At 39.1% G+C, this 12855-nt stretch overlaps 1 protein-coding gene across 1 annotated transcript in view; it reads right to left on the reverse strand.

The window, feature by feature from the left end:
- Positions 1 to 231: 231 nt before the first annotated feature.
- Positions 232 to 12855, reverse strand: part of si:ch211-106h4.4 (MAM and LDL-receptor class A domain-containing protein 1) — a 67210-nt gene continuing 54586 nt past the window's right edge. Inside the window, exons 34-51 of the mRNA XM_046051118.1 lie at positions 11482 to 11673; positions 11271 to 11379; positions 10173 to 10295; positions 9917 to 10016; positions 9566 to 9725; positions 8308 to 8422; positions 8016 to 8159; positions 7190 to 7377; positions 6671 to 6836; positions 5378 to 5596; positions 4897 to 5075; positions 3895 to 4132; positions 2363 to 2522; positions 2133 to 2247; positions 1845 to 1965; positions 644 to 740; positions 465 to 537; positions 232 to 383 (exon numbers count right to left, since the gene is read on the reverse strand). Coding sequence (XP_045907074.1) covers positions 282 to 383; positions 465 to 537; positions 644 to 740; positions 1845 to 1965; positions 2133 to 2247; positions 2363 to 2522; positions 3895 to 4132; positions 4897 to 5075; positions 5378 to 5596; positions 6671 to 6836; positions 7190 to 7377; positions 8016 to 8159; positions 8308 to 8422; positions 9566 to 9725; positions 9917 to 10016; positions 10173 to 10295; positions 11271 to 11379; positions 11482 to 11673 — 2601 coding nt within the window. The 3' untranslated portion in view covers positions 232 to 281. The remainder of the gene's footprint in view (positions 384 to 464; positions 538 to 643; positions 741 to 1844; positions 1966 to 2132; positions 2248 to 2362; positions 2523 to 3894; positions 4133 to 4896; positions 5076 to 5377; positions 5597 to 6670; positions 6837 to 7189; positions 7378 to 8015; positions 8160 to 8307; positions 8423 to 9565; positions 9726 to 9916; positions 10017 to 10172; positions 10296 to 11270; positions 11380 to 11481; positions 11674 to 12855) is intronic.

Here is a 12855-nt window from a genome sequence, read left to right on the forward strand (position 1 = left end):
TCTGCCAATGATTTTATTTTCCTCTGTGTGATTTGGCTTTTCTTTTCTTGGGCCCCTGACAGGCTGCAGTGTAGTGTCCGCTTGAAAAGACTCGCTTTACAGTTGTGGGTCCCGCACATCTGAATGGCCAAATGTTTCAACCATACCATTTTCACAATCAAAGCAGGGGTGGGTTATTCATCTTCTAAATAACAGTTTTAATGGAAATCAAATATCTCTCAGAACACATAATTTACAAACAGGTTGTGGTTTATTAGTTTCCCTGTAGTTATTAGTCTGGACTAAGCATCAGATGAAGCCATACTGGCGTCAGTTACATGCGGCGATGGATTATACAGTTTGTTGAAGAAGGAAAAGTCTGATTCAGTTCCATGTTGTGTGCCCTGGAAATAAAAAAAAATGTTGTTTATCATCTGAATCTATGAAGGCTGGACAAGATATTGTATTAATAAATCCTGCCTTACATCTATTTTGCAGTCATAGAGATCAAATGCAGAGTCCTGGTTAATTGCGTTGTTATTTATTAACGGCTGATTCCTGAGAGACACACAAGCAGAAACATCAGCTGACAACATAAACCAGCATTCTTCAGGGTTCTTATGTACATCGTGTCAATTATTTATGTATTTAAACAACTGTGTACATTGTACTGTGCTTCCTGTTCAGCATAAAGAGGAAGATGCAGATGATGACTCCAGCCAGCAGAGTCAGACCAACTGCCAGACCAATGGATAACATATCTGCACACACAGAGAAACACAATGAGAGCACATTTGACATCAACTTCTTTAACATTCATTTCTTTTCACACTACACTTCCCACTTGCACTGAGGCTTTAAAACACCCTCACTTTTGAGCATTTGCATAAGGAGTTAACGGATTAGGTTGTTCCAATATTAACATTTCTCAAGGGATAAGGCTGGTGATATTCTATATTTTTCAAAAAGGCAGGAAGGGAAATCTGAAAGTACCGAGAGAAACAAACGCATCGTTGACTCGGGCCTTACATAGGATTTCTTTACATGAAGAAAATATTACCACGCTTATCCAATAGTGTTTTGTAGGGGAGAAAGTTTTTTTTAAGTAAGTTTTCTTATATAGCTTTATGGTATCAAGATTTTTAATAATGTGTTTTTGCATAGTAGCTATTTTCTCAGATTATTTAAAGATTCATCGAATAGTTTAATGGTATTATAACAGAGTGGTTTGCCTAATTGTATAATAAGGAAACCTTAAATCCCTACCTCCCTCTCCCCTCCCAAAGAAAGAATAGTTGAAATTTACTAAATTGTCCTTCCCTGCTCCCTTACAGTCAAGATAGCGGTAAATATAACAAAAACAGGAATGTATTCATCTCGTATCCACCTTTGGTGGATCAAAAAATATTATTGTGTATGGAATTAATCTGCAGATGCAAAGGTTCAAAAGATGAGACAAAACCTTTCTATGGATGTCAGATTCTGAGCCACGACAAAGGCCAAAATGTGCCCTGCAACAGACTAGTAAGCCTGGTTTTTCGCGTAGAAATGACTTTCGTAAACTGGCGAGTACTGCTGAAAAGTCTCAGGCTGAGGCAGTAAAATAGGTTTTTCAAAAAGTGTTCATCACTGCAACCACAAGAGTTTCTTGAGCACACAGTAAGAAATGTGCGCAAACATTAGGCTGATGGGTCCAGTAGTATGGCGAGATTAGTTGCAGACATACATACATAATTCATATTTTGTCAGTTAAAATGTCAACCAATTCATAAGAAAAACAGAACAACAGAAAATGATTCCTGTTTTCTGTAAAATACCTCTCAGCTAAAGAATAATTGAAGTAGCTAAAGAGGGTTCCGGGTTACCATTATCATCATCTGGTGGGTCAATGGGAGGCTGTGAGTAGCAGCTGCCAGGGAGGATGGTGATGTCATCAAGAGCAACGTCCCCACCTGTGTTCATCCCCCGCTGATACACAAACACAAACTGTGACAAAAACAAGAGTTCAAATTCAGCAATCAGAAAATTCACACGCTCTTTCATTCTCCTGCTTGCTAATTTACGAGCAACTTTTGTTACTGATTTTCAGTCAAACTAGCAATTAAAAAACATAAAAATGATTCTGATGAAACCTTTTATCAGCTTATTATTACCCAGAATTCTTCTTTATGTTTAATAGGCACAGTGGCCTCCAGCCACTTGTCTCCCTTGTTTCCCGTCTCAGTCCACTTCAGAATCCCTTCTTCGTTGTCACCACTGTGCAGTTTTCTACAGGACAGGACAGAACAGCAGCAATTTAATTTATGGAAAAAGCATTGAAAATGCTATCAGAGTACAGTTCATGTTTAATGTTGCTATTCCGCAGACATGAGCAGCTAGTCACCTGTCGTTTATGTAAACTCTGAGAGTCCCAACGTGGTTGCCATACATGTGGTACCAGAATGTCAGACAGAGACCTCTTGTGGACGGCTGGAACACATCACTGATGAGGAAGGACATGTCTCCCCACTCACCCACTGAGCTGTCCACATACATATAATAACCTGGTGGAAACATGATGCAAGATCACTCAAACATAATGTGATTTCATGAAATGATATAGTCAACCCTCACTTCAAACAACATCTGGTATGCTGAACTAAAGATACCATCATGTGCATTCATGACCTGCTCATTGACAAATCCAGTCAGATGTGTGTGGTGGTGGTGGTTTTAACTGTACTTCTCATAAGATACGGACATGGTGAGGGTGATTTTGTTTGCTTTGGTCCAGGTCTCTGGAATAAACTGCCTAATTACCCAAGATCAACAACAACTGTGTCCACTGTTTAAAAGCAAACAGAAAACTTCATTTTTTAATTATCATAAGCCTATTTTCACAGGCTTATTACAAGGTACTTAGATCATTTAGGTGTGTGTCTCTCTTTCTGTTTCATCCATCCGCTTATCCTGCATACAGGGTCGCGGGGTGTATGTACATGTATTTTAATGAAAATATATGGAGTATAGAGTTTATTAGAAATAAAAGATTCTATATAAACAAAGGTGCCTCGTCTTACTGTCCTTTTCATACAAGAAGTGATGGGTTAAAATCAATATTTTATATCAAAATGGATCAGATGTGTGTGATGTTAAAGGGGTTGCTAATAGTGATGAAGTGCTTTATTGGCGACTCTGCCTCATTCAACATACAGTTTAACTGTCTTTCAGCTCGTTGTCTGGCTTTTTTTGGTTTTCTCTCTGCCCTCTATGTCGTTTCCAGAGGCAGCAGGCAGCTCTTTTCAGCGAAAAACTCTAAAAACAGTGCACCACCGAACAGCGCACAGACACAGTTAGCAACTAGCTGGTGAACATAGTGGAGAATTTTGTAGTTGAAGAGTCAGATGTTTCCCTCAGGAGTTGGCGGAGAGCAAAAACAGAGCTAAAAGGAGAGTGAAAGTTGGCCTTATGTTCATCAGGTGGTCAGAAACACAACTCAAAATGAATGCTTTATATCTGCTCAATGTGTAAATGAGTATTTGTTTAATAAGTTTTCCATATCAACTTATGGTATGTTAATGATTTGTTTACAGCGTGTTTCTGCTGCCCCCACCTGTCCAAAAAAATCTGTTACTGCGAGTGCTTAAAACGTTTTATCCACTACCCACAAAACACTTGCTCACTGTTGTTTGTATTTCCCTATAAAGTCTTGATTTGCCATTGAGTAATGAGCTACTAGAAGTGGATTTTAGTGAGTAAAACAAATGTAAACTGGCTGCTGTGAATCTCTTCATTACTGCTCATTAATGCAGTTGTGATGTACAACGGAATCAGTGGCATGACATTTCTGTAAGTTTCAATAAATTGGATTTGATCACACCCACGTGCACACTGTTTAAACCTAGAATCAAAGAGTTCCATAATATGTATTATTACCGTGGTTTGAGTTGGTGGTGTGATCGACACTGGGTCCCGTGTTGGGATTTGGGGAGGCTCCTCTACCGCGAAGCCAGTCCCCCTGGTCGACTCCTCCTCCCAGGTTGCTCCAGCTACACGTGTTGTGCTCAAAGTCACAACGTCCAGGAGGAGGACACTGAGCATCTGTCAGCTGAACATCATCAAAAGCCATGTCTCCCTCCTGGGTGGGGCCAGCCTTCACACCTTCCACCACGATCTAAAACACAACGCATGGGCTGATGAAAACTGCCCACTGTAAATATTTATATATAATTTAAATCATCCTAGTCGCATTATATCACATTCTAGTCTTATTTTAACACCTCTGTAGACTCAAAGCAATCAAATCAGTGGCTATCGAAGGGATGGAAGAAACTCTAAAGTAATGGAAATTTATGCTCGTTTTGTTTAAATTAATTGCATGGACTGTTAAAGGATCAGTTCACCCAAATTATTATTATTAGTCTATTACTAATTTTGGGCTAAAAGTTCCTGATGTTGTTTTCATGAAATGTTTTGCTTAAACAATATGGAAGAAATGTTCCATGACATTTTGATTTACCTCCATGTACAGTGGTGGAAGAAATGCACAGACCCTTTACTTTAGTTTACTTTTGTGAAAATACTAAATTACAAGTAATAGTCCTGAAATAAACATGTTACTTATGTAAAAGTACAGAAGTATTACCAAGAATAATGTCAGTATTGAGTAAAAGTATTCATTATGTAGGCTCAATGGCCCGTGCCAGTTTTATATTATTACACAATATATTATTGCATAACAACTACTAAATCAAGCTTTCAAGTAAATGCTGTGAAGTAAAAGTGATATAGTGAAATATAGTGGAGGTAAAATATAAAGTAGCACAAGTAGCTTAAAACTGTACTTTAGTACAGTGCTTGAGTGAATGTACTACCACCATTGTACATGTACACATCTCTTTGCCTCTTTGTGTGTTTGAATAGATGTTTGTGACTCACCCTGTAAGGCTGAACTCGAGGCAGAAGTGAAGCCTGAGCAAATCTCCACAGCCGGCCCTGGTCTCCTGTCTGAGAGAAAATCAGAGCTTCCTTCCCTTCTTTGCTCTGCTGGTAAACGTTCAGCATCCCCATTCCTTTGCCATACATGTGGTACCACAGCTGCACACAAGCTCCTTTGCCTGAATGAAGGGAATCCATATCAAATGTAATTCCACGACTGAAATATCACAAGTAAAATTAAGAGTGTGTTGCAACACATTAGACTGCTTAGATGTCCAGATATTTGTGTTTTATTGTAGAGAAAGGCAGTGGTGGACTTTCCATTTTATGCTACTTTATACTTACTACTTATACTGTACTCCACTACATTTCAAACAATCAACTGATTTATTGAGAAAAAAAGTAGTTGCAGACAAAAACTCAGCAGAATAATTAAATAAATTAGAAGGCCAGGAAATATTCAGACTGGTGACTGTCTCACCTGCAGAGTACAGCGGTGAAGACATTTTAGCTGTCTGTCCGGCGCGGTCAGCAGCAGAAGAGGACAGGTAGTAGTAGTGGCCCGTGGGTGTGTTGGTGGTGTGGTCGCTGTCTGGCCCAGTGTTGGGGTTCAGGGTGGAGCCCGACTGTCTGACCCAGTCAAAGTCATCCGTGGTCTGTTGCTGCCAGTTACAGCTCCCCTCCTCGAAGTCACACATATCTACAAGATAATAATTTGGAAAGCATTGTCAGAAGCATGCATGTATTTAGCAAAGAATAATTTTTTTAGCAAGTTTAGCACTCACTAATTTATTGCTAAAATACTGTGAATGGGACTAAATCTAAACAGGATGTTAAACAACGACTTAACAGGTCACCCACAGTGCTTGTTTTCCTTTTTTCTTTGAAGTCCATGACAACCCTTCAATTTGTGATTAAATGTCTAATCCTGTCATAGTATATCTCTGTCTGCATGTTGTTTACATGTATACTGTATGGGCTTTGTATATTCATATTTATCTTCTCCTCTGCCTGATTCCTCCATGGTCATTATTTTCTTTCTGCACTGTCACCAAAAAGCTGATATTATTCTGTATTTTTCTTGTTGTCAACAATCCTATGAAAAGACCAAAAACAACAGGTGTTCCTCAGCCTTTCTGGCTCTCAGTTGCAAGCACATTTTTTACCACTGAAGATGCAAATCTTACTCATTTAGGACGAAACTGTGCATTTAATGGGGACTATTTTCAGCGGCAGAGTTGGTATTTACAGCAGCAGGACAGTGTCTGTGGTAATGACTCAAAAAAAAACTAATGAAGGAACATGTCACCCAGTGCAACAGTGTGTATTATTAATATATAAATAGGAGCTATTTGGCACAGAGAAATAAAATATATCAGGTATCAGCTACACAGACAATAACTATTAGGGGGTTCAGTTCATTGTTAGTTTTAGTCTTGTCATAGGATTGTTGACAAAAAGAAAAATATGCAATATGGACAGGCTTTTCCTTTAAATATAGGACTACGTGTATCAAGACATCTCTACTATCACATAAAGCTAGTGACAAACACTAAATAAATGGGAGGTAAGGAGGGAGATAGACAGCATATTTTGTTTTATTGCCTATAGATATAAGATATATTTCCCTTGGCAAAGACAGTTCTTAAAAATGTGCTCAAGTTTTTCTTGCAAAATGATTTAATAATGAATCACTTTAAAAATAGTTGAAAAAGAACTAGAAAATCACAGTCTAGTAAACCTCCTAACTTTCTGTGATTTTCAGTCTTATTACCAGAGGCAGGACATGGTCCACTGATGAGAGAGATGTCATCAATGGCTATGTCTCCTGCCTGTCCTCCCACTGTAGCCTCCAGAATCACTTGGTGGACTTTCTGCAGGGTCACATGGATCTGCACAAGTAGCCACTCATCCCCTTGATTTCCTGATCTTTGCCACACCTACAGGAAAGACAGGGTGCTGATTCACTCGTCACAATGAGGATGTGAGGAGGTTTGTGCAACACCGTGGTATGCGCTGAAACTGTGCAGCTTGCACTCATTATACAATGCATTAATGTTGTTTTGCAATCAGCATTTCACAACCATGTGAAAAGTATAATAACAGAGAGAAAACCCAGCCGGAACAGTCACAAATATTTCTCAATAACCCTCAAAGCCGTTTTTCTAACGCTTTCATAAAGGGAAGTCCAGATACACAGTTATTAATGAAAAAAATCTGGCCATCTCTAACCTCTTATATCTTTGCTTGGTAAAACATACGATAAAGTCATTTAATTCCATTCATGTGTTACCAATATTTTCTTCAAGGGATCAGCTGTTTGTAGAAACATCCTCAAAGAGCCCACAGTGGTTCCAAACATATGGTGCCAAAATGTGAAACAGTATCCTTTTTCACCAGCAGGTGGCAGCAGTGACGACTTCAGCTGGGCCATATTTCCCTTCACACTTGGCGGGGAACTGTTGATGAAAAGGTATTTACCTGCAAAAACAACATAAATGGTAGTTCTAAACCTTTCTGGCTGTTGACCCCCTAACACAAAGAAATGTGTACTTGGGACTCTTTGACACAGGTTGCATATCATATCATATATCTATGAGCAAAGATCAAAGAAGTTAGTTTTTTCTTGCTTCTGATTCATCCTGCTTAGATTCATCCTGTGACCCCTGGGGCGCCCCTGCCCCCAGGTTGGGAACCACTGCCATACAAACATGTTGCTATTCGGTAAAGTAATTATGTGGTACTGTCCATCAGTGATGTTTGTCATAATTTCACATTGTCAAATTTAAGCGAGACAGTGTAACTTTTAAAACTGTCAATGACATAATCCTATAACCTCTCACAAACAAAACTTTACACTCATAAGAAATAAATTGCACCACTGTTCACTAGCATGACTGTAACTGACAGTTGATTGTGACAGTAATTTTCCAGTAATAGTCACTTGTGTGGCCACAAGTTACAAAATCTTGCCCTAATGGAAAATTCTCATTTATCAACTGACAATGATGCACTCTCGGTACTGAATGTAATTCATAAGTACACTACTCTGCTATTCTGTTATTTGTATAATGCTTTAGGACACAGCTTGTAGAAAGATAGTCTAGAATAAAAGTGACCTTTGCCAGTAGTGTGGTCTCCTGCAGGCCCGGTGTTGGGGGTTTCAGTGGGACCAGAGCTGCTGAGCCACTCCAGCTCATCTTCAGCCCCCTGCACCCAAACACACAGACCTTCTTCAAAAGAACAGCCGCAGGCAGACAGAGCTGAAGAGAGAAAAATAATTTCAGAACTAGCCAACTATCCTCCCAAATGCTCTGTGTCCTGTAAGTTTTTACAAAGAACACAATTTATGAAGCATACTACTACTACTTGCGTCCAGTACATGCACATTAATGTTGATGTAATCTTTACCTGGTGGTTGGTAGGATTTTTCACAGTTTAGAAATGAGATATCATCCACAGCAACAATGTGATCTCCTGCTGTAGTGTCCGACTGAGTCACTTTATTCATGCTACTGAACCAAACCTAAGAATAAAAATGGTTACATTCATGCGTTCCTCAAAAACATTTCCAACATTCACACAGCACCCTCATCCTTATGCACAGCCTACACTACTGATATTCCCATCACATACTCTGTTTTGTTATGTTATGCATTTTTTTCCTTAATAATTCGCCTTGTTTAACCAATGGAGTGTCTCAGTCTTTTTCATGGCCTCATGAGGCAGGCTGTGACAGTGATATTTTAACAATATTGTACATTTAGATAAATACTCAGTTGCAAGTTACTGGTACAGCTAGCTAAAACTAATGTAGTCTAATACAACCATCCTGTTAAAAGTTTTTGCTAGAAATGTTTATAACCGTATATATATATATAGTACATACAAATGAGGATATACAAATGAGGATATAATAACATTAATAATAACATGATTGTAAATGGACTGTACTTGTATAGTGCCCTTCCAGTCTTCTGACCTCTCAAAGCACTTTACACTACATGTCCCATTCACACACATTCACACACTGATGCTACCATGCAAGGGGCCATTTACGCATCAGAAGCAGAAACTAATCATTCACACAATTTGGGGTTCAGTATCTTGCCCGTGTACTTCGACATACAGACTGGAGTAGCTGAGGATCAAACCAGTCTTCCAATTAGTGGGCATTAACTACATAACATGTTTTGTTTTTTAACATTCAGATATACTGCAAATGTATGCAATATTGTACATGGCGATATTTTTTACACTATACAAAAGTAGCATTACTTAACGTATTCTGCAATACATGGAAAATATAGAATTCTAAATGTTCCAAAACGTATTGTACATATACAATATGTTTTATAAGTACTTGTGCATTTACTTATTTGATCTTTATTCTTTGTGAATATAGATGGGTGACGTATTAAATAAAAAAACACCTTAAGCTCTCATGACAGTCTAAGTATTGAACTGGATTGAGATCTGATGACTGTGAAAGCAGTATAATAATAATGTGATTCAACCATGTAGTGTCACCCTCGTGCCCTGTTTGGAAACTTCTTCATTCATTATGTTTTTAGACTCATTTTATGTGCATTTTTCTTTATCTGCCACTCATCTGTATATCGTTTTCATTAGGCTTAAAACGTTAACTGTTCAAAATGTGAGCACACACCTTATAAGGTTGCTGGTGTGGGCCTAGAGGCAGATGTTCTGATGTCCAGTGGGAGATAGTGTTGTGACTGCGTGACCACAGGATTGCTTCACTCCCCTCAGCTTGCTGCATAAGCACTCTGAGTGACCCAGCACTCTCTGCACTGATGTGGAAGTGAAACCTGCGTTAAGGAAAGAAGGAAGGAAGAAGGGGAGAGAGGGGATTGGGAAGAGAGTTGCGTGGTAGAGAGACAGAGGCGGTGGGGAGCATTGAGCAATTCATACTTTAAATATTCAACTTCGTATCAAAACAAATATTTTACAGGGATGATTATAAGAAAGATGCAGCCATCAGTGTCATGGTTTCACTTACAGAATCTGGCAGTAGGGGGATGAAGGGGTGAGTGCGGGACTCTGGAGTCGGGCCTCACTCTGTGTAGACCCCTGACTAAAATTCACTCTCATGTAGTAGCCTTAGAATGAGGGAAAACATCCTGAATTTCGTAAACAGTGCAGTTATGATCATTTCTGGGTCATGCCATTTCAGATGTTGAACATCTTGAATTCTTGTGCAGTGAGTGCATAAAATCAATACACTATTCAATCGGTCAATAAACCACTAAAGCCACCTGTGTCTGTAGTGTGATCAGTGGGCGGCTCAGTGTTGTTACTGGCTTTTTGTCTCTGCCACCTGCTCTGTCCATCACTGGTGTCAGTCCATCGGCACTGGTTACTCTCAAATGTGCACGGACCTGAAAGTTTAAAAGGCAGGCGTGAGTAATGCTGCTGGGGGGGGGTGAGTACTGGTTCATGAATCACGGGGGGGGGGGGGGGGGGGGGGGGTGTGCAACAGAGAAAAAGAAAAGTATCTTGAAATTTAACACAGTTAACAGCAGTTGTTTGATGCAGTTTACCACTATACCTTGTGCTTCATAACAGGATATACATATTGTATGTACTACATGTAATACAAGTCTGGTCCTCACAAGCAACAAGCAGACAACTGCACGTCTCTGACTAAAACTGCCTCAGTATATCACATTTCTTCTCACATGTAAAACTACAGATCATACAGATGACTCCTGTATGGCAGCTTTGCATGATTCTCTATCTTATAGAGGCCCTTCATGTGGACATTCATTTCAGTCTCATGTAGACCTTCATTTCAGTCTCTGTCTGAAACAAGCTGTAGATGCTCCTGTCTCTTTAAGCCCCCCCACCACTGTCTTCTAATTGGCCAAGACATGAAGCATGTTACCAGGCTTTTGTTGATACTGAGTGTGATTGTGAAGGGAAAACAACAAAATATTTTTTTAGCTGTCACCTCCATTTAGACCCTCCATTTGTTTAAGAAAATAAACTTTATTTGTACTATTAAAGTTCATAGGATTTTAATGTATCTCTGTTTTTTTGTCGGTTCTTCTACCGTTTATATTTATGTTAAAATCAATAAATAAACAAATTTGCAATTCAGTACATTTAACCCATGTTATTCCCAAGAGTCAAAAGCTGCAATGACAGCTGCTAAGCTGGTTAGCTATAGCAGAATTTTAGCTTAGATTGAGCTACTGCTTCATTTAGTTATATGAATTAATTTGTTTAATTACTGAATATGTTAATGAATCCACCTGAATAAACATTTAATTGTTATTGTAAGACATTGTATACTGCTGACAAAATGATGGTAGCATTGGTACTGCAGGTCTCTACAGCAACACGCTGCTCACCACAGTCATCCTCGTCCTCCCCCTCGGGGCAGTCTGGTTGATAATCGCACTGTAAAGTAGCCAGAATACACACTTTCCCAGCGGACCGCCAACAGAAAAACTCATTATCCTGCAACACCAAAAAAAGAAGGTGGATTATTTTCAGCAGGTTTACAGACTTGTTTTGTGGAATACTTTATGTTTCACAGAATTGCTTTGTCACGTAGTTTACCTGACAGGGGTGGGTTGGTACGGTTGAGGTTGAGGGTGTGGCGGCAGAAGTGGGTGTGTTAGAGGATGTAGGTGGGGCAGAGGTGGGCAATATGTTGTTGTCGGGGTCAAATACACACTCCCTGGAGAAAGAGATATCGTCCAGTGCAACCAGCCCTCTGCGACCATCACCTCGCTCATATTGGAATACAATCTGACAAGATAATCGAAAAAAGAACCTTCTGACCTTGTTGCTAACTTTTCATGAACATCAGCGATAAATCAAATCATAAACAAAGTATCAAAGTAAAGTCAAGTCCAAAGGTGAGTGTTTTTTGTTTTGTACCAAAAGCTAAAACTACTTTCTATAACCATCAGTGTCATTGATCTGAATCTATTTAAATCTGTATTAATTGATTTTTATTAGCAAACAATGGCTTATCAACACATCACACAGACATAAAGCAATATTATCATTTATTTTGAGTCATGATTCTGGCCACCTGGTGAAGCGAAGTCCCATTTTCATTCTCCTTGTAGCGCATGTTTGGTATCAACTAAGTCCTGAGGAAAATATCAAGCTCCTCTATATTTGCCAGCTAGTTGCTAACTGTGTCTGTCTGTATACATGTGAGTTTGACTTTGAGCATCAACTTTCACATTATATATGATAGAGTTAATAACCTCAGCAAGTATTTTAATAAATTAATGCAGGAATGCAGGAAAGCAGAGCGCAGATGGAAAAAATCCAGTCTCCAAGTCCATTACCTCAGTCTGAAGGATTTATTAATTAAATACAATAACTTGGTTAAGGATGCGAGAACACACTATTTTTCTGAACTCATTACTACACATAAACACAATCCCAGGTTTCTGTTTAAGACTGTGGATCAACTGGTAAACCCAGCCCCTCCTTGTGCCTCAGCTGGAAGTAATGATGACTGTGATTGTTTTTATCTTATTTTACCAATAAGGTGGTGTCAATCAGAGCCTCTATTACCCCCGCGGCCTCTTACTCAGAGGTCCCTCACCAGCAACAAGAGAGTTTTAACCAGTTTTATCCCATCGACTTGTCTGAGCTTTTAAAAACAGTATCACAAATGAGAGTGTCCTCCAGCCCACTTGATGTTATACCTACAAAGTTTTTACTGAAAGTAATGGATGGGCCCCATTTGATCTCTGTTTTCAACAGCTCCCTATCTACTGGTTGTGTCCCTGATTATTTTAAAACGGCTTGCGTGAACCCACTTTTAAAGAAACCTGGTTTAGATCCCTCCCTCCCACATAATTTTAGACCAATTTCAAAACTGCCTTTTATTGCAAAGATTCTAGAAAGAATTGTGTCCAAACAGCTGCTCACTGTACTGGAAAATAACAAATTATTTGAAAAGTTTCA

Source organism: Micropterus dolomieu, linkage group LG06 (assembly GCF_021292245.1).
Source record: "Micropterus dolomieu isolate WLL.071019.BEF.003 ecotype Adirondacks linkage group LG06, ASM2129224v1, whole genome shotgun sequence".
In the NCBI taxonomy this organism is placed as follows: Eukaryota; Metazoa; Chordata; class Actinopteri; order Centrarchiformes; family Centrarchidae; genus Micropterus; species Micropterus dolomieu.